Source organism: Ictalurus furcatus, chromosome 23, assembly GCF_023375685.1.
Source record: "Ictalurus furcatus strain D&B chromosome 23, Billie_1.0, whole genome shotgun sequence".
Lineage (NCBI taxonomy): Eukaryota > Metazoa > Chordata > Actinopteri > Siluriformes > Ictaluridae > Ictalurus > Ictalurus furcatus.
The window spans coordinates 15,056,511-15,077,927 of NC_071277.1; the positions used below are offsets into that span (position 1 = coordinate 15,056,511).

A 21,417-nucleotide genomic window follows, 5' to 3' on the forward strand; every position below is an offset into this window, starting at 1 on the left:
ACCTTGTGCCCAGAGTTCCCTGGGATAGGCTCCAGGCTCCCCTGTGACCCTGTGTAGGATAAGTGGTATGGAAAATGAATGAATGAATGAATTAATATGCCCTGTGTCTGATTATATTATGCAGATCCTCGAAACAAGCCTTTAGAATAACAGTGGCAATGTTATGCCTAGACAAATGACACTTTAAAAGGTGAAGAAGAGGAGTTTGGAGCCAAGAGGAGATAACGAGGACAACATGAATGCCGGTTCTTCAACATGTACTTTATGTAATAAAGATACAGGAAGCTTTTGGCTATTTTCGCGATTTCTTTCCATGCCACGTCCTTTTTTTTGCCTTGTCATCATAGAACTCTGATGAGACGTCTAAGAGACGATTTCTCTGATGCCGCAATTCAACAAATCATGTTTGGTTTCTCCATTGGCAGTAACGCATTTTTCATAATCCAATGTCGTTCTCCTATCGGTGGCTCTCATTCTGAGATTTTCATCCAAAAAATTTCTCGCACTGTCAACCCTTTGTTGTCTGGGCTTTTTTGTTCACGATGGCACTAAATCATCACATTATGGATTCTAAGACTGCTGAAATTAACACACAAGCAAAGAATTATTTACTCGTGCAATTTTTGGCTGAGACAACAAGCTGGAGGGGGGCACGGTGGCTTAGCGGTTAGCACACTTGCTTTGTACCTACAGGGTTAGGGGCTCGAATCCCGCCTCAGATCTCTGTGTACGGAGCTTGCATGTTCTCCCCATGTTTTGGCGGTTTCCTCTAGGTACTCTGGTTTCCTCCTCCAGTCCAAAGGCACGCATTGTAGGCTGATTGGCGTTCCCAAATTGTCCGTTGTGTGTGAATGGGTGTGCAATTGTGCCCTGCGATGGGTTGGTATCCCATCCAGGGTGTCTTATTTGGTGGACTTTATTTTTAAACTGGACTGTACTGTCGATTTCAGAACTATATAGTAGAAAATGTCACAATTGTACAGTGTGAAGGATTTCTTTCCCAGGCTGCCATATAATTAGGAAGGAAATATGAGAACAAATGATACGAGTAAAGAATAAAAACAAAAAATCAATTTGAATGAAATTCTACTACTTCTGTCCACTTCCTTCTGTTTTTCATGTTCTGTACAGTACATTTTGGTTTGGTACATGCAACACTGCCCCCTAGTGCACCACAGAGATTCGATGTGTAAATCAGCCCTCAGTTTGGCATCCTGACTCTTAAATTCACTTTGACATGTGTTATGAGGATCTGCTGTACCCTCTGAGGGTCACTTCACCTGTAAAGTGCAAAGCTGGACATTCATCACTCCGATTATTTAGAGCTTTCTCTTTGGGGGAATGGTGTGTGCGTGCGTGTGTGTATGTGTGTGTGTATGTGTTTGTGTGTGTGTGTGTGTGTGTGTGTCCGTCACAGGTCTGGAAAAGATAAGGCAAAGCCCAAAGTCATGAGTGTGATGCGCACATGCACACACACACACACACACACACACACACATATGGTCGGCATGATCCTTCATTCCAAATTAACTGCCGTTTCTGAAAGCATGCACACTTAAACACTTTAACAGCTGATTCCTCATTCCCTTTTCTGTGTGTGTAGAATTGCTCTAATATCCATTGCCTGATGCTGGAGTGCACAGTGGGCCGTTTGGATCAAGGACAGAGTGCAGTGGTCAAAGTCCAATCAAGACTCTGGGCTCATACCTTCCTACAGGTAACACACACACACACACACATACACAACGCATATCTATCTCTCTCACAATGGAAAGAAACCTTAACTGGATCATGTGGAAAACATGAAATAGTGACAGACATGGGGTGTATCCCAAATACTAATGGCCGTCCAGGAAAAGTAAAAATAAATAAATAAATAAACATCTGGACATTTAGGACAGTGTAATGCATCACTGAGAATATTCACTAGAAAAACCACTTTTTTTTTAGTGACTCACTAAAATATTGTGTCCTATTTAGCAATCATTGAGTTAGCACACTAAATAAGTCAACACATTCAGTTACATGAGCATCGAGTGAGTTCACAAAAAAAGCTGTAAACTGTATGGATGGTTTAGTTAATTGTGAAACACACAAGAACAAGGACTAGGACGTGAAAAATAAACACAAAGTAGACAAGCATGGAATACAGTAATCGAGAATGACGCTACTAATGTTGGGGAAGCTACTTTGAAAATGTAGCTTTTCAAACTACAAGCTACTCATCGTTTGAAGTAGTTAAGCTACACTCATGCTACTCTTTTAGAAACGTAGTTAGCTACACTACAAGTTAATAACAAAAAGTAGCTAACTACACTGAAGCTACTTAAATGGGCAACATTTTTAGTATGTCATGATCGTGAATCAGCATATGAATAACTGTATAATTTTTCATAAAGAAATGAAACACAATTTAAAGATAATCCTGGACAATAATGAGTTTAGTTTTATGAGTCTTGTTTCATTTACAGACCATCCAATAATACAATTAATACTTAAACCGTACATGGGCAAAATATGTAGTGATTGGTCACACTACATCGCTACTTGTTTGAGAAAAGCTACACTATTTTAATGTAGCGGAGCTACTTTTACACTACTAAAAAATAAAGTTAGTAGCGTCGCTACATTTAGTTAACTAGTCCCCAAGGCTGGTCGCTACTTACAGTACACCAGACGCTAGACAGGCAGTGCTATATATAAATACTAGTGCTTAAATACTAGTGCTCATCGTGTATAAACGTGGTTTAGGTGTTCGTGATCATGTGATAAAATTACGTCTAGCTATACTGTATATGTCATCTAATGAAGCCAACGTATATTTCTGTGTTAAAACGGACATTAACAGTATGCACTGACTTAACAGTGGCAGTGGTGGCTTAGCGGTTAAGGCTCTGGGTTACTGATCGGAAGGTCAAGGGTTCAAGCCCCAGCACTGCCAAGCTGCCACTGTTGGGCCCTTAACCCTCTCTGCTCCATGCAGAGAGGAATGCAGTACCCTGCATTTAGTACACTTGTACAGAATGCAGTACAATGCAGTACCCTGCATTTAGTACACTTAGAAGTGGACAATTCAGGCAAGTGTTCCTGATTCAGAAAACAGCTCATCTATAGGGAGTCCCAAAAGTCTCTAAATGAACACTCTTTAGCAAAATGTCTTCCCAAATTTTTCATACTTAGCGACACTGCTGTAAACTTATTAACGCATTCAAAAAGACTGGAAGTGTTGTGGGCCAACCAAGAATTGGACGTCCACCAACATCCATGACGAAGGCACAACAGACATGGTGCTGGCAAACGTAGTCCAGTATGTATGGAGATGTTTGGGACACCCTGTACAATCTGTGCACACTAATTAACACAGCTAGTAAAAATCATTCAGCCAGATCACGCCTCGGTCAATGTGTGTAGTGCAGCAGGTAGTGGGATTCAGAACGTGTAGCTCGCACTATAGTTACACTTCAAGCGTATTTCAAGTGCACTAAGTTTAAACAAAGCTACTGTACATACCAAATGAAATCTTTTGCTTTGTTTTAGTTTAGTTTTTCCAGAAGTTGAACCTACTTTTCAGCAACGCAACTACAAGTAAAATAATAATAGCTTGGACATTAAATCTACGTTAGGTGCCTGGGCTACGGATTTTTCCACCTCTGACTCTAGAGTTTCTACCTTTTGGGACAATACTATGAATTCCCAAGACTATTTGAGCGTTGTACTGATTGCGGCTCATTTCTTAAGGTTTTATTTTAGGGGTTTGTAATAGTTGCTATACATCCACAGTTCATGGCAGTCCTTTCCTTATTGCACACATCCTGAAATGAATGACTCAACCATAGATGCTGATGGCGAGGGAGAGGAGGTGATGTTAACCATGTGCTAATACAGAAAAGATGTGCTAACGTCAAGTCTCTTCACCTTACCCTTCTGACTCACATGGCTTAATTAGGCTTAACCTTGTCATGCCTAAACGTCTTTAATCTTATCGCAACTGAAACACAGAGTAGAAACCAGATCTGTGTCTATAAGAGAGAGAGAGAGAGAGAGAGAGAGAGAGAGCATGATGTAAAGAGGGGGATGAAGAAAGTCTTTCATCCTTTGTTTTGTTGGGGTTTTTTTTAACCATTTCTTCATGCTTGAATCACTACAGCTCAGCGCCCACTTAAAAACTCCACATTTGTATTATCAGCATTGGGAGAACATTTTAATCACAAGTATGGGATGAATCTGTAGTTTCTGATTCGTTTTGCATTTGTTCGTATTATACAATCTCTAAAAACATCACAAACGCACATGTTTTCTGTAAGCACAACTTAATTTTAACATCTTGACAAATCGCATGACATTTGCATCATATCAGACCTGATCACTAAATATATATATTTTTTTACTTTAGCATTTCACTAACTTTTAATTGTAATGTAATTATTGCATTGCTTTTATATTATTTTACTAATTTTAATTTTATTCTGTATTTAGACACTGTGTTATTTGTATTTTGTTCTTCTTGTCACTATCATTTATTATTATTATTATTTGCCTATTTTACTTTTTTTATTTATTTATTACCTTTCATGAGTCCTTTTTGAGTCCTTTATATAATGTCTACAAATATATATATATATTTATGTGTATAAATTTTTTTATATAAAAATCTATGTAATTAAAATAATATATTTATATAATTAATTTTAATATGAAAATGTAATTGATTAAAATTAAATACAATTATTTGTAAAATGGATGGATACAGTGGATGGATGGATTTATATATTTATACGATATGTTTTTTAAAATGAACACTGAAAAGAAGTTTACAAAATCTGTCAAAATTTTAATATTTAATCAGTTTGTAATTAAATGTATTTTTGTTAAAAATATATCTGATATCGGTGATATCTCAGAAAAAGCGTTTTGTTATAATTTATCACGATCTCAATATTATATTGCCACACATTGCCCTACCTCACACTGTAAAACATAGAGCTACATGTCAGTGTATAAAAGAGCAGTATAAATAAACATTATTGTTATTATTATTATTATTATTATTATTATTATTATTATTATTATTATGGTTTATTGTTTGATTTAAATGTTGTGGAACATCCACAAGGCAAATTAAGTTCCTGTTATCACTTAAGTTGTAGCTACGATAAGTTATAGCTATGTCATTCCCTTACCAGTTTCTCTCTCTCTAACGAAAACACAGCTTGTCATTTTACCGAGAAACTGTAAAGCATTTCTCCTCCATGCTGGGAAACTTTGCAAAGCACCATGACTGTTACAAAGCGCTGACACCCGGGACTCCTTCCATAAATGTTAATTAAATACCTCCTAATAAAAAACTTAACCATATCAATGATTATTTTTTTCCTTTGTTAAATAACACCTTTTTAAAAATCTGTTTATTATTTGTCTTGGATTGTGTGGCGCATCTACCATACAAGTCTCTGTGTATGAGCTGTTACTATAGAAACAATAACGTATTAGAACGAGAGCATTAATATTAACCTATTGTGCGCGTTACAGCCGGAACTACTGTCTGAGCCGCACACCTTCTGACCAATCATTTTCAAGAATTCAGCTGTAATCCTTTCTCTAATTGTGTTGGTGTAACAGCCATAAAACACATGATCACTCTGATTTAATTTCATAAACAGCAATTCTACTTACACGGCTCATGAGAAATGATCAGAAATCTTTGCTTTATGCAATGTTTTTAAATGCTGTATGGGTATTGGTTAAAACGGCATGCTGATGTATGAAGTATCATGTTTGAGAGAGTGTGAATATACTGTGTTTCTGCATGGTTTATATTATATTTCTGCTACCTAAAACGTTTTCTCTCTCAGAGGCGCAATGACCACTACCTCGTCAACTCTACCGTGTACTTCCGAGTAACAGGCATGCCGTACCGCATCAAACCGCAGACCCTGCCACACCAGAGTAACTCGGTAAGGAGATATATGTGTGCATTGGGAAGGGGAAGAAATTGAGGACTGGGGAACGGGAATGAGAGGTTGAGGTGAATAAACACTTGGAAAGGTCAGATGTGCTTGACATTTTGAGTAGCAAGGTGAGGTGGATTATGGGGTTATTTGAAGGAAGGTCAACAATTCTGACCTTTTTTTAGGTTCCAGACCTTCAAGCTTTAATACTTAAACCCAGCTTAGTCTGGGAAAACTGCAAAATAAGTAGAGCTTAAGGAAAGAAAGGAGCCCTGGTAATGGACAAAAAATACACATTTACACTTAGCACACACTTGTTTTTAATGTGATGTGCGAGTGAGGCTGAAGAAAAGGTGTTCGTTTTACAATTGAATTCAATTTACACATTTTATATCTCAATCACTACTGGCTTCCATTCAGCACTGAGGAACATTTGAGCCTGCCAGGGCAATGTGATTAAATCAACAAAAGGGGTAGTTGCAAGATGCAAATCTTTAAAAGGGTAACTGGAGAAATGTTTTTTGAGCTTGTGATGTGCCGTTCTTCGTGTTTTATGTAATTTATTAGGATTTTGGATATAGGATTTAGGCAGATTACAATATTTAGGATTACCTAATGACCAAAATGGTGGCGCCCAGGACCATGGTCCTGGAGAAACGACATTTCATTCTAATGTGTACAAGCTAAACAACAATCAGCCATAAGATTAAAACCACCTGCCTAATATTGCGTAGGTCCCCCTTGTGCCACCAAAACAGTTCTGACCCGTCGATGCAAGGATTCACAAGACCTTTGAAGATGTGCTGTGGTATCTGGCACTAAGACGATCCTTTAAGTTGCGAGGTGGGGCCTGCACGGATCGGACTTGTTTGTCCAGCACGTCCCACAGATACTCGATCGGATTGAGATCTGGGGAATTTCAAGGCCAAGTCAACACCTTGAACTCTTTGTCATGTTCTTCAAAACATTCCTGAACTATTGTTGCAGTGTGGCAGGGCGCATTATTATCCTGCTAAAAAAGGCCATTGACTATAGGGAATACTGTTGCCAGGGGGTGTACTTAGTCTGCAACAATGTTCAGATAAGCGGTACAGTACATATCAAAGTAACGTCCACATGAATGCCAGGAATCAAGGTTTCCCAGCAGAACATTGCCCAGAGCATCACACTTCCTCCGCAGGCTAGCTCTCGCTCCCCACATGCATCAATGAGCCTTGGGGGCCCATGACCCTGTTGCCGGTTCACCGGTTGTCCTTCCTTGGACCGCTTTTGGTAGGTACTAACCACTGCATACCAGGAACACCCCACAAGACCTGCCATTTTGGAGATGCTCTGACCCAGTCGTCTCGCCATCAAAATTTAGCCCGTATCAAAGTCTCTCAGATCCTTACACTTCCCATTTTCCCTGCTTCCAAAACATCAACTTGGAGAACTGACTGTTCACTTGCTGCCTAATGACAGGTGCCATTATAATGAGATAATCAACCTTATTCACTTCATCTGTCAGTGGTTTTAATGTTATGGCTGATTGGTGTATAGAGGAATGACAGTAAAAACCCACTTGACATGACTAATTTATTTTAAATCCAGTACTATTTTGTAACACTGGTGTTAATTCATTATCAGGAATGAAAGGTTTGTTAAAAAACACTTGCCCCAGATTTCATCAACTAAATACAAGCCAAATGTGGTGTTAAAGTAAAAAAAAAATGCTTCTGTGTAGCCCTACGTTTTCCAATCACATTATCACAGAAGAGACTTGCACTGATTATTTCAGTTTGTAACTATGAATGTGATCATGCATACCTTAGTCTCAACCCCTCTATGTGTGTGTGTGTGTGTGTGTGTGTGTGTGTGTGTAGATCGGTACGTATGTGGTATGGGCGATTCCTGATCTGTCCTTTGCCATTCCTCTATGGGTGATTATTCTGGCCATCCTCCTGGGACTGCTGGTGCTCGCCTTTCTAACCCTGGTTATGTGGAAGGTATGGCAGCTTCACACACACACACACACACACACACACACACACACACACACACACACACACACACACAAACACACTCTCATCCATACACACACTCATCCATACATAAACATACATGAACTGGTGTCAGTTTTATTATAATGTATAAAACAAAAACTCTTCCCTATATATAGTATATAATGGAATAAAATATGAGAGGGCATGCTACTTTAGAATCGATAATCAGCTTCGGGTTGATTACTTTCTTATAACACTACATCCCAAAGTGTGTAATTCATCTTATATATCTTCTACTTTTTATACATTTATAGTTAAGTCAGTTCTGTAGTTATTACTTTATATATAATATTCATGTATACTGTATAATTTAAAATTGATAAGCACTAATAATTATTTTTTATTTAGGGAAATTTGCTGCAAAGCCACAGCATCAGACTTGTGCCAGGCAAATACTACAAAAGCCTGCTACACAGTAGTAAAAATCAGGATCAAAATATGTAACGAAGTTGCAGATTATTCAGAAATATTTAGCGCTTCAAAAATATCACACAGTTTTACCTTTTTTTTTCAAATTATGTGGCGTCCTCTCTCGGTACATACATACACAGTATGTCCACAGTGTATGTGTGTGTGTGTATGAGTGTGTGTACAATGTGTGTACAATGTGTGTATAGATATATATTATTTTTATAGCACTTTTCTTCATATTACAAATGCAAACAATAGTTAACCCTTTCATGCATAATGTCCACAATTATGGAGAATCAATTTAAGACTGATTTCTTACAGTCTCTAGAGAATTTGCCATGATCAAAATATCTACACAAAATCCCAAATAATTTTTTTTTTTAATTGTCTGTTTTATTTATTTATTTATTTATTTATTGAAGATTTAAAAAAATAAAATAAAAAAATTACCTCCACAACAGCACGTATTTCGTATATAGGAACATCACATTTTCTATCATTTTGGTCATCAACGTCTAATGTTTTAGACAACGATTTAACCATTTTTTAAAAAAAGAATAAAAATTGAATGAAAATTATATTTATAAAAGTACATAATAATATGAAAAGGAATTTTAAGTAATAAAAATATTTAAAGAAATACTTTACATATAAAAATATATGTGTGTGTGTGTGTATGATATATATATATATATATATATATATATATATATATATATATATATATATATATATATATATATCACTAACCCACACATGATGTAATTTAATTTATTTATTTCCTCCTTGTCTGTTTCTCTTCACTTGTTTCTCAGTGTGGATTTTTTGATCGAGCACGGCCACCGAAAGATGACGACGTCTCGGACCAGGAGCAGCTGACGGGCGAGAAATCGACAGAAGCGTAAAAGAGAGAACAGGGAAAACAAGAATGTGGAAGAAATATCCATGAAGACGGTGAATGAGCTTTGATAGAGGGACTTGTGGCATGTCAAGGGTGCCTGAACTAGCAATACGACCATCTGATCTCCCATGCTGCACTGGGATCTGTAAGCTGGGTCACACTGTCTTTCATGGAAAACTTTATTCGAATCAGGCAGAGCGTGGGTTTCTGGATCTGAGGTGCTTTTTTCTCAGATCCCTCCAGGGCTGTGAAAAGAGAAGCGACAGTTAAGGACTGCAAGAGAGAAATCCTGATTCTTGCATTATAAACACCAAAGACAATCACACACACACCGAGACTGAACAATGTACGCTGGGAAAACAGGATTTCTCTTAAATGCACAGCTCACTTTGCCTTAAAGAACTGTAACACTGCTGAGAGTTTCTATGAGCTGTAAGATGAGCTTTTCCAGACCTTATATTCAATTGATTTTGCAGGTCTTAAAATCTTCTCTGAGTGCATACACCCACCCACCCACCCACACACACACACACACACACACACACACACACACACACACACACACACACACACACACACATGTGCACACACACTCCTGTATATGAAAAACACAGCATCCAATTAAGAACACTGTATACCATGGAATAATGACTAGCACATTTTTTGGGGGAAAAAATGCTTTCTTGCTTGAAACCCACACACTTTAAAAAGGCTAAATCTAGAAACATGAAGGGTTCTTTCAGTTGTGCCTGTGAGATAATCCTTAAAGGTTCTGTGTAGAAATTATATGCAACAGCAGAATGTTTGTCCATGATTGAGCGGTCCAAGTAGAAAGATGGATTCAAGAACCACTAAAAACCTTTAAGAAAAACCTTTTATAATTTTTTTTTCTAAACTTTTCCACCAGTGTTCTAAGAATACTTACCCAGTAATGATTTTATTGCAATATATTTAATTAGAGCATGTGTTTTATAATACTTTACCAGCTGAACAGTTCACATCACAGGAGTAGTATATGAATTGATAAATATGTGCAATATTGCGATATTTGTTTGTTGTTGTTTTTTTTGTTGGATTTTTTTTTCTTTCTTTCTTTTTTTTTTTTTTGACTTGCTAAAATCATTTGTACACTGGCTCCAATTGAGATGTTTTTTGAACTTGAGGTTCAGGTTGTTTTGTATATAACGTTAAAAGAGAATTATTTTTAAGCTGTATGATTGGTGGATGGATGACTGGTGCCAATGTAAAAAGGGAATGATGATATACCTTTTCACTGTTCATTCTTTCATTGGATAATAGCTTCATACTCTTTAGGTTTTGTGTCGTATTCTGAAAAAATTGGCCCCAAAATCGTTATGAGGATCAACTCAGCAGTGTCACCTTCATTATTATTTTATTTTTTAATTTTATTATAAATCACCAATATAAAATATATGCAGTGACATTTTGGCGAATATACAAAATTGAAGACGTACCTAAACTATGTCATTAGCTCTAACTGAAAACTTTGTTGGTGCCTGAACAGATTTGCTTACCACTGATTGTAACTGTAAGGCTAATAAAGAACCAAAATGCATTACTAGTAAAGAAATATTAATGACACCTGCTAATAAATTTTGTATTTAACTTTTTGGGAGTTTTGTGTTATTTATGTGGAATTCTGCTGAGCAGGTTAACAGCTCTGAGACAGCAACCGAACTAAACAGTGCTTCCTGTATGAACTCAACCTGAAGCCGGCCAAGCAAATGAAATTTGCCGTTAATTTGAATTGCCTTTTCCTCCTTGCGGATACAATATTATGCCTGCAGTAGGCACTCTTTCATCATTTTTTTTTTCTCATGTGGCACAAGAGCGTCTAATGACCATAAATTCATAGACTCAAAGTAAACTAAGTCATGAAGCAATCACATGTGACTTATGCTATAGGGTGCTATCTAGTGGAGCCAATAATAGCAGTCATGATTTGAATGAACTAGAACAAATCTAATACAAACATTTATTTATATATTTATTCCATCAAACATCATGTATATTACAAATACACCATCCAGTTTTCCATTTTCATGTACATTATAATAGTTTCTAGCTGTCTTCACTTATTCCATATTTTTACAAAATATATATGGGTTGTACCGTATATGTTTATAAGAACGGCTGACTGTTTCTTCAGGTTTATGCCATTAAAAAGGGGTGTGTGGGGGGAGGGGTGTGTGGGGGGAGGGGGTGGAGTCACCCATCTCCGAGGTTGAGGGTTCGAATCCCGTCTCCACCCTGTGTGCATGGAGTTCGCATGCTCTCCCTGTTTCAGGGGTTTCCTCTGGGTAGTCCAGTTTCCTCCCCCAGTCAAAAAACATGCGCTGTGGGTTGATTGGCATTTCGAAATTGTCCGTAGTGTGTGAATGTGTGTGGGATCGTGTCCTGCGATGGGTTGCTACCCTGTCCAGGGTGTTCCCCTCTTCTACCCCAAGTTCCCTGGGATAGGCCATTACCGGTTCCAGGTTACCCCGTGACCCTGTGTAGGATAAGCGGTATAGAAAATGGATGTATCACTGGGCTCCATGTTTATACAAATGTAGGTTCTTGAAGTCTTAGCAAATATGTTATTCGTTCCATTTCATAAATTTCCCACACCTTTTGAATCCACATATGGTATGATGGGGGCTCTGCCTTAAGTGATGCACTTAATAACTGCTACCGGTAGTATTTCTAATAAGTGCATTTTATTCCTTCCCTCAAAACCTTCTGGTATTACTCATAAGAAGGACCCACCATTGGGTCCTGTGGGACTTCAAAACGAAAGATCTCTTTAATTGTGTCAGAGATGTCCTTGCAAAAGGTTTTTAACTTGACCAAAAAATATTTTGTCATTATCTGCGGTACAAGCCAGTTTTCAGTGAGAGAATACAAAGATGTAGTCTGGTCTAGAAGCCAGCGCCCAAGCACAGACGAATAGTGTAACAAAAAGTCAAACAAAACAATACAACAATTCCCTTAGCTGAACAAACACTGCTACCTCACTGTTTAATTTGGCGCATTTGTAAAGTCGTTCAGTCGTTTTTCTTTATAGAAATCAGACTTTATCATTTTTCTAAGCAATTGGTGAAATGATGATGGTTTATGGTTGCTGATAATTGCACTCCAAAGACACATTAACAACCTAGCTAGTTAGGTAGCAAGCTAGATTAGTGAGTATACTCACACTCGTGCTGTTAATGATACTGTTGAAACACCATAAGATATAGTACAGATACAGTAGGATTTATAGTTCAGTAATAACTCATCTATGGTGAAAATCTAGTAAAAAGGTATTTTTGAAGATTTTAAGATATTGATGGTTGTAGTAGTTATTAGTAGATCAGCATTTTTTGTTCATTTTTTCGAGGCAAGATTCATAAATCGATTATTACAAACATTTGCAATTGTATGGGACAATGTGTCATTTATGTACTCCCTTAGAGTTACAGAGTGATCTGCAGCCCATCCTAGAGTGGGGTCACTTCTCCTTAAACTGTATGCTGGATGTCGGGAATATCTGCACAACATGGATAGGGAAGGGATGGACATGCCAAGGAGAAGATAAGGTCTGGGAGGTGGGAGGAAACCGGAAAACGACGAGGATACTCATAGGGACACAAGATGAACGCCGCAGAGAAACTCCACACAGATGATAACCCAAGGATGAATCTTCTGGATACAACCGGAAACCCTGGTGGTGTGAAGCACCAGTGCTCCACCATGCTGCTGAATTTTAACATTATTACTTTGAATTTGTGTCCGAAATTGATTATATACCTACTTCATTTTGAATTTTAAACATTCAATAGAGGGTGCACGGTGGCTTAGTGGTTAGCACGTTCGCCTCACACCTCCAGGATTAGGGGTTTGATTCCTGCCGCTGCCCTGTGTGTGTGCGGAGCTTGCATTTTCTCCCTGTGTTGTGGTGGTTTCCTCCGGGTACTCCGGTTTCCTCCAGACAAGCTGATTGGTGTGTCTATAGTATATGAATGATTACGTGTATGCGATTGTGCCCTGCAATGGATTGGCACCCTGTCCTTGTGTACCCTGCCTTGTGCCTGATGCTCTCTGGGATAAGCTCCAGGTTCCCAGCGACCCTGAAGGATAAGTGGTATAGAAGATGGATGGATGGATGTTCAATACTACATGCACTTAAGCATGAAATTCATGTTTTGATATTTTTATTTTTTTGCAAATGACGAAATTCTATTTCAGTTCAATTCAAATCTGATGTTATGTCACAAACTCAAAATAACGACATTCGATTTTCGCATTTCAATTGAAATTTCTAATAGCCTAACTCTACAAACACGAGGAATCTCTTCCCCTCAGCAGGTGGCGCTATACGCCATGTTGTAATCATGTTAGACTCCATTATTTCCACAGAAGAAGAGCAATGACGTCTTTCTAACCAAATATTCCTCGTCGGTTTTATATTTTTATATCAATAGTCTTTGCTTTATTGATTGGAATATTGGAGGTGTTTAAGGTAAAGGTATCTTTTTAGCAAACCTTACACATCAGATAACGTTTTTTAATAGCTTTGGCATGTAGTTTTCAGTTTGAACATTTTAGCTAACTAGCAAGATTGCTAACTGCAGGCTGCTAAATTTCAACCCATGTTCAGGAGTCAGTTATTTCTCAGACTTATTTTTGTTTAATTTCGTAATTATAAAATAATACATATTAGCAGCAGTCAATTAAATTTCTATTTAAAGGTTTCTAGGTTTATATGGCTTAGCTAGATACAGTTAAGTTAAGCCAGGCTAGCAATGAGCACACACATTATTGACGGTGCATTGGTTCTGCTAACGTCTTTACTTGTTCTTCCTTTGTTGGTCTTAATACAGCCTGTTAAAGTACCCATTAGGTAATCATAAATAAATAAAAATACGATATAATAAAAGAGAAACGTTGTAAATTGGCAGTGAGATCGCGTCTGTCGGAAATACCGTGTTGTCTCGCGATATTTAGCGTCACTGGCTAACAACAACAGGTTTCTCCTTTCAGTCTTCTCTTCAGGAAGTGAAATACATGCTCTCTTGGGTTAAGGTCTGGTGATTGACTTGGCCAGTCTACAACCTTCCACTTGTTTCCCCACTGATAAACTCCTTTGTTGAGTTGGCAGTGTGTTTTGGATCATTATCTTGCTGCATGATAAAGTTCGTCCTGATTAATTTGGATGCATTTCACTATAAATTTTCAGACAGGATGTTTCTGTAGACTTCTATATTCATTCTGCTGCTACCATCATGAGTTACATCTTCAATAAAGATTAGTGAGCCTGTTCCAGAAGCAGCCACGCAAGTCCAAGCCATGACGCTACCACTGCCATGCTTCACAGATTTGGATCACATTTCCATCACTTTGGTAGAGGTTAATCTTGCTCCCAGAACTTTTGTAGCACATCTCTGTACTTCTTTGTGAATTCCAATCTGGCTTTCTGATTCTTATTGCTGATGAGTGGTATGGTCTCTATATTTCTGCTCTCAAAGCCTTCTTCAAACGGTAGAGTGTGATACCGTCACAGCTGCCCTATGGAGGTTGTTGGTAATGTCACTGACTGTTGTTTTGGGTTTTTCTTCACAGCTGTCGCAGTGTTTGTCATCAACTGCTGTTGTTTTCCTTGGCCAACGTGTTCCATGTCTGGTTGTTAGTACATGACTGGTTTCTTTCTTTTTCAAGACTGTTTCAAATTGTTGTATTGGCTATGCCCAAAGCTTGTGCAATGGCTCTGATAGATTTTCCCTCTTTTCTCAGTTAAAAAATGGCTTGCTTTTCTCCCACAAACAGCTCTCTGATCTTCATATTGTTTTATCCTTCTTAACAACAAATGTAGTCTTCACATACGTAACTCAAGGTAGAAATTCAGAACTATTACTTTTTTTTGTTGTTTTTTTAAAAATCAATCTCACAGGGCACACCTGGGTGACAAGAAACGCCAATCAGTCATGTGTTCCAATATTTTTGATCACTTGAAAAATGGTTGGTTCAATAGAAGGTGCCATTTTATAAGTTGTTTAATGCATTTAGATGTAAATATGAGGAAATTAATCTTTCAATCTCGAACCCAAATATCTTCAGTGTATAGCAAAAGAATTGAAATATGCTAGTGGTGAGGATAGAGTAAGCTGCTCACATAAAGAACATGATACAAACACGCGCACAGATACACAGGGCAAGAGCGTAGTCACGGACTCCTTGGTGGTGCGGCCATCCCGGAAGTAAACACCAGTGTTTATATGAACGCAGTGTTGTTCGGTAGTTGACCATGACTCTCTTCTAGGAGTCCCTCATGATGGCACTAAAATCAGGCGAGGAGCGCCTCAAGGAGATGGAGGCCGAGATGGCGCTGTGAGTACCGTTCTGGTTATGTACCTTTCTTCCATCATCTCACTATCTTATGATTTATTTAGTAGTATGTGTGTTATTCAGGCTGGTGTTGATGGCCTAATGTATAAACCTGCGTGCATGGCGTTTATATGTCCAGAATATTTGCACTCAATCTTCATGCACTAATACAGGTTTTCTGTGCAGGTTCGAGCAGGAGGTTTTGGGAGGACCGGTGGCTGTGACTGCAGGAGGTCCACCTGTAGTGGAGGCTGTTCCAGTGGCTCTGGCTGTGCCGGCTGTACAAGCTATGCCAGTGGTCCGGCCCATCATAGGCACGAACACCTACCAACAGGTAAATATGTAAACCAGCCACAAATTGTCTCGAAGCCAGTAGTTAGTGATGGTCACTCAAATTCTTTCCACCTGATTGAACATAATTAATTTACACTACCAGTCAAAAGTTTAGACACGCCCATTCTTTATGTATTATTTTTATTTTTTCCACATTTTAGAATAATAATAAAAGTCATCAAAATCCTGGAGTAACACAAATGGAACTATAGGAATTATATTGTCATAAAAAATCCAAAATAAATCAAAATAATTTAGTATTTTAGCGTCTTCGAAGTAAACACCCTTTTTACCTAGAGTTTCCAGAAATGGCATTTTGGCGGATGTACAAGGCATATAAAGGCATAACTATAAGCATTTATTAAGCTTTGTCTGTCATGTCATTCAGCAAATACTGCTGATAAAGCATTTCTTGATGTAGTTTTCTAAGCCGTCCATAGTCTGCGATGCTTTTGGGTGGAAGTTGCTCTTAAAAGCTAATCTGATCCTAAATAACAGTTAGGCTTATGTCTAAAAGTAAAAGGAAACCGTGGAATGACTGTGGGAACTGATTTATATTTTTAATTTGCTATTTCTTATTAAGTCATCAGGCCATTTAAAAGTTCAGAAGGCACAGGTCGCTCCATTAGACAGCTAAAATAATGTTTAATTTCTTATTGAATGCAGATCCACTCAGCTTTGGTTTAATTATTCAGACGTTCTTCTTTGGAATCCGAAATATCTGCATGAGCATCAGTGAACATCGGCAGCTTGTATTACTTAGTGTTAGCTGTTTGGGAAATAATCTTTCCCTTCCTTCTACAGGTCCAACAGAGCTTGGAGGCAAGAGCTGCTACGTTAGTCGGACCTCCACCTCCTGCATTCGTTGGTCCAGGTAGGGCATGCATCAATGGTTATATTGCTTCAAGTGACGTTGCAGCATAAGCACAGAATTAACATTGTTTGCGACCGATCCTTTTTTTTTCTTAGCCATCCCTGCAGTGCGACCTCCGCCAATGATGCGACCTGCGTTTGTTCCACACATCCTGCAAAGACCAGGTAACTGGCCAACAACGTATATCACTTTAAATTTGTTTGGAACAATTTTACTGATGTGGTCTAGCTAGATCTTAGTAGCAGTTTGGATGCGTGTCATTCTCGTAATCCATCTCATTCTGTTTCTGTAATGCATGTCTCAGGGGGACAGAGAGTGCCAATGATGCGTGGCCCTCCACCACAAGGTATGATGGCACCTCCGCTGCCCCGCCCTCCTCCCCCACCACCAATGATGATGGCACCCCCAATGGCCGGACCCCCTCAGCATCCTATGGCTCCCATCGGACCACCTATGGGGCCGATGAACCAAGTTACACCGGTAAGGGCTTTCATTTCCACTGCACAAATAACGCCACCAACCGAAAAGAAAAAAAAAACCAACATCAACCGAAACGTGGTACTCGTATTGGTTAGTTCCCAATAGTATCATGGAACAGTGAGGAGATGCAGGATGTCATTGCAAACCAAAATGATGCAGTACCTTTTACTGTTACTTTGACTCCAAAATTGGTATAAAATTAACTTTTTATCCTGCAAAAAAACAAACAAAAAAACACTTTAATGGCTTTATCAGCTAACAGTGATTTAAGTGTTACTTTGGAATCACAAGGTGTGTCATAAATATTAAGAAAGTTACTAAAACATTGGCAAAAGATGATGTTAATAGCTATTCTTGTGTAAACAAAAACAATAAATGTTTAGTTTGTTGTAAATGTAACAATTTATGAGGAAAAAAAAGATAGGGTTTTATTGATTTGCCAACTTTTCCACTTCAACCAAGCTTCAAATGTTTTTATTCATATATATTCCTGGTGTTTTTATTCAGGTTTTGGAATACATTGCTTAACACATTTCAATAATATTAGTTTTACTAGTGACTAATGGCGGGAGAAATGAATGCAAAATCGAAAAGTTCATTATTATTATTATTATTTTTTTCTCTCTCCTTTGGCAGGTTGAAACAATGAACCCAGTGGTAGCGGCCCCACCTCGGTCAGTGACGCATGCGCCGCCCAAAGTTACCCCCAGCGTTATACAGGCAGCTCCCACCGTTTATACATCACCGCCCGCCCCCAAGAGACCAGACATGAGAGCCCAGAGACAAGCACGCATAGTAAAAACCTTTCACACATACACAACATAACACTTCAGAAGATTCATCCTTCCATGTCTGTTTAGAGAAACTTTAGAGAATGGAAGATGTTAGCCGTTTGTAAATAGCGAGACACACGTAAGGGACTGAAGGTAAGGAATAAAACATGACATTATTCTTTTTGTACGACAACAATTTTACAATGATTAATATATTTTTCATTTATTAAAGAACGACGTTGTACTTTTTGAACCGTTCGTAGTCAGGTTTCACTTTATTATTTAACACATTTATTAATGTGTCAAGTCCCTTTGAACTAATGTTAGCTTTACTAATATTAGCTTTAACTTAGAATTAATATAAGCTATAAGCCTTACAGCCGGATCTACCGTCTGAGCTGCTGTTATGGAAAATTCTCACCTTCTGATGAATCAGATTTGAGAATTCAGGAGTGCTGTGGTATAAAATATTTTAATTAAAAGGGAAGGAAAAAAAAACAAGCCTCTCACAGCTGTGGCTGTGCAGTTATAAGCATTTTACCATATCTCATTAAACATGATGTCGATCAAAACTGTTAGATTAAAATAGTCGAGCTATATCGGTTTTGTTAATCCTTACTCTGTTTGTAATGAATGCCAGGATGAGCTGGCAGCATTAGTAGCCGAACAGCAGGCAGCTGTGATGGCAGCCGGGCTCCTGGAGGCCAAGAAGGACAGCGTCACGGACGACAGCGTCATTGGGCCGAGCATGCCTGAGCCCGAGCCTGTACACATAGAGGTACTGAACTTTACTCCCAGTCATCATAAAATTCATAAACGTCCATTATTCTTATAAGCATTAGATGAGATTTGCTACTTGCTTTGCAGGTATGTGCTGTAGGGCTGGGCGATATAATATTGATATCATGCTAAACGATGACACAATACACTTTTCCTAGATATCGTTGGTATGGTGATGTGTTTTTTTATTTATTAATTATTTTTTAAAACATTTTTAATAATTACAAATTAAATGGTACTGAATGGATGCCGTAGATTCGACATAAAAAATTTGTTTTACTTAATCCTCTTTGATTTTGTAAGCATTAAAGAAAAGTATCTTCAAACTCAGATAATTGGATTTTTTTTGTTTGTTTATTTTACTGCTGTTTTGTGGACAGTTTGTTAGCGAAGTTATATATCGTAATGCGCGTCATGTATCTGTCCTCAAGTATCGTGATATGATATTTTTGTCATATCTCCCAGTCCTAATGTGCTGTGTAATAACTTGACAACGTCCTAGCCATTACTAATGTTAATACACTGTCATACAAATCATACATTTATTAGCTAGCACACAGGGATTGTAAAAGTTCCGGTGTGCTGCCTGAGTTGCGTAGATACTAACTAGGTCAAAACGCACTAATGTGATTAATGTGTCTTAATGTAACGATGTATGGTGAGCTAGTTTGCTAGTTACGTGGATTAATACAGAACAAGGTAAACTAGCGACCATGAATATTATCTTATCTTTGGCCAACATTTCAGCTATGAGATTTGGTTTTCACATCGCACTTTCACAACAAACTTAAAAGATACTAATCGAGTCCTGCTGGAGTTTTTACCGTCTCGTTTTAGCTTTTAACCATGAGGTGACTGTGTGTTTTTATTATATACTGAGCTTTTATTCAGCTCGGTAAAAGATCATACGTCATGTATGTATGTCATCTGTGCGTGCTAGTTAATTTGTCCACCCTGTAATGGTTCGAACAGTTTGGATAATTCTCTTCATATCCAAATCTTGATAAAAAAGACAGAAAACAATGTGTTGGAGCAGCCATTCGCTGATTGAATGTGTGCGTGATGGCCATGTTTAATTCTCTGCTTGTGTAGCCACCCGAGAGCATCGCGGAGGATAAGAAGAAAGGGAAACAGGAGAAGGTGAGGAAATGCATCCGTACAGCCGCAGGCACCACTTGGGAAGACTCCAGCCTAGCAGAGTGGGAGACAGGTACAAGCGTTATCACTGGTTAGAGTGCCACACGAACATGTGTGCAGCAGTACGTTTACGTTTTAAATCCAGTAGCTGTTTTTATTACATGTTGAAAGTATCACAGCTGAAACTGGGACTTTTCATATGTGAAACACACATGTTCCCATTTCTGCAAAACAACTCTCAACTTCCCAGAATGAGACCTCGAGAGTAATACACACACACACACACACACGTTTCTTCCGGACTCTTCTTTATTCAGATGACTTTAGGATATTCTGTGGAGATCTGGGGAATGAGGTGAACGACGACATCCTGACAAGAGCATTCAGCCGCTATCCATCCTTTCTGAAGGCTAAAGTGGTACGAGACAAACGCACCGGGAAGACTAAGGGCTACGGATTTGTCAGCTTCAAGGACCCCAATGACTACGTACGTGCCATGAGGGAGATGAATGGTGAGTGGAGATACAGCTCTTTGGAACCATATTCACGATACAGATTAAGTCCTGACCCTAGAAAAAAAAGTCACATGTTTGTCACTGTAATTTAATCCAAGACTAGGTTTTGATATTTATAAAGGACAGTACTGCTCTTCCTGGAACTACAATTTCGAATATCTGTCTTTTGCTACATCAACGCTTTTTGTATGCTTACAGGGAAATATGTAGGCAGCAGACCCATCAAATTGCGAAAGAGCACATGGAAAGACAGGAACCTGGAGATTGTACGCAAAAAGCAGAAGGAGAAAAAGAAGCTCGGGCTTAGATAAGCTCTGAGAGACTGAGTCAAAACTGTAGTGCAAGTGTGAGAGTGTGTTTTACCTCCATCTCCTGCTACACACCGACAGCCTCAAGATGGAGAAGACTGTAATTTATTGATGCTCAAATACACAACTGTGGTAGCAGGAGATAGGAGTGGATCAGTAACGCCCGTTACGTAAAGTGTGATACCTCCTCTATTTGTGATGATCTGAGTCTTTTACAGTGGCATTCAACAGCGACTTTCAAACATATGTATTACAATTGTTTTATCTTGATTTTTTTTTTTTGCTCGCCCAGTTACCAGAAATAACTATCATGTTCTCTTATTTTGATGTTAGAAAGAGCTGGTAAACAATAACTTGTTATAACAATAACAAGTTTTACTTTGTAAAACTTGTCAATAAACCTCATGTTTTATATTGCGTACCATTTTGCACTTTTGTTTCATCGATGTTGTCTGAATTAACTCCTTAGATAAAGGAGTTCTCGAGTTTTGCAATATAATATGCTATTTACGAACCCTGAGTAAATCTGAGGTCATGTGAGGTCATTTT

The 21,417-nt window shown here is 38.3% G+C and overlaps 2 protein-coding genes across 2 annotated transcripts in view; both read left to right on the forward strand.

The window, feature by feature from the left end:
• The window catches only part of itga8 (integrin, alpha 8), a 109,384-nt gene extending 98,451 nt beyond the window's left edge, over nucleotides 1-10,933 (forward strand). The window contains exons 27-30 of the mRNA XM_053611348.1: nucleotides 1,604-1,717; nucleotides 5,853-5,954; nucleotides 7,811-7,933; nucleotides 9,217-10,933. Coding sequence (XP_053467323.1) covers nucleotides 1,604-1,717; nucleotides 5,853-5,954; nucleotides 7,811-7,933; nucleotides 9,217-9,306 — 429 coding nt within the window. The 3' untranslated portion in view covers nucleotides 9,307-10,933. The remainder of the gene's footprint in view (nucleotides 1-1,603; nucleotides 1,718-5,852; nucleotides 5,955-7,810; nucleotides 7,934-9,216) is intronic.
• A 2,752-nt stretch (nucleotides 10,934-13,685) lies between these two features.
• On the forward strand, nucleotides 13,686-21,287 carry rbm42 (RNA binding motif protein 42). The gene is made up of 11 exons (XM_053611349.1): nucleotides 13,686-13,806; nucleotides 15,604-15,671; nucleotides 15,855-16,002; nucleotides 16,806-16,875; nucleotides 16,971-17,039; nucleotides 17,180-17,355; nucleotides 17,992-18,150; nucleotides 18,769-18,906; nucleotides 20,001-20,118; nucleotides 20,363-20,557; nucleotides 20,759-21,287. Exons 2-11 carry the CDS (start codon nucleotides 15,613-15,615, stop codon nucleotides 20,869-20,871), a joined length of 1,245 nt encoding a protein of 414 aa, XP_053467324.1. The 5' UTR covers nucleotides 13,686-13,806; nucleotides 15,604-15,612; the 3' UTR covers nucleotides 20,872-21,287.
• The last annotated feature ends 130 nt before the right edge of the window (nucleotides 21,288-21,417 follow it).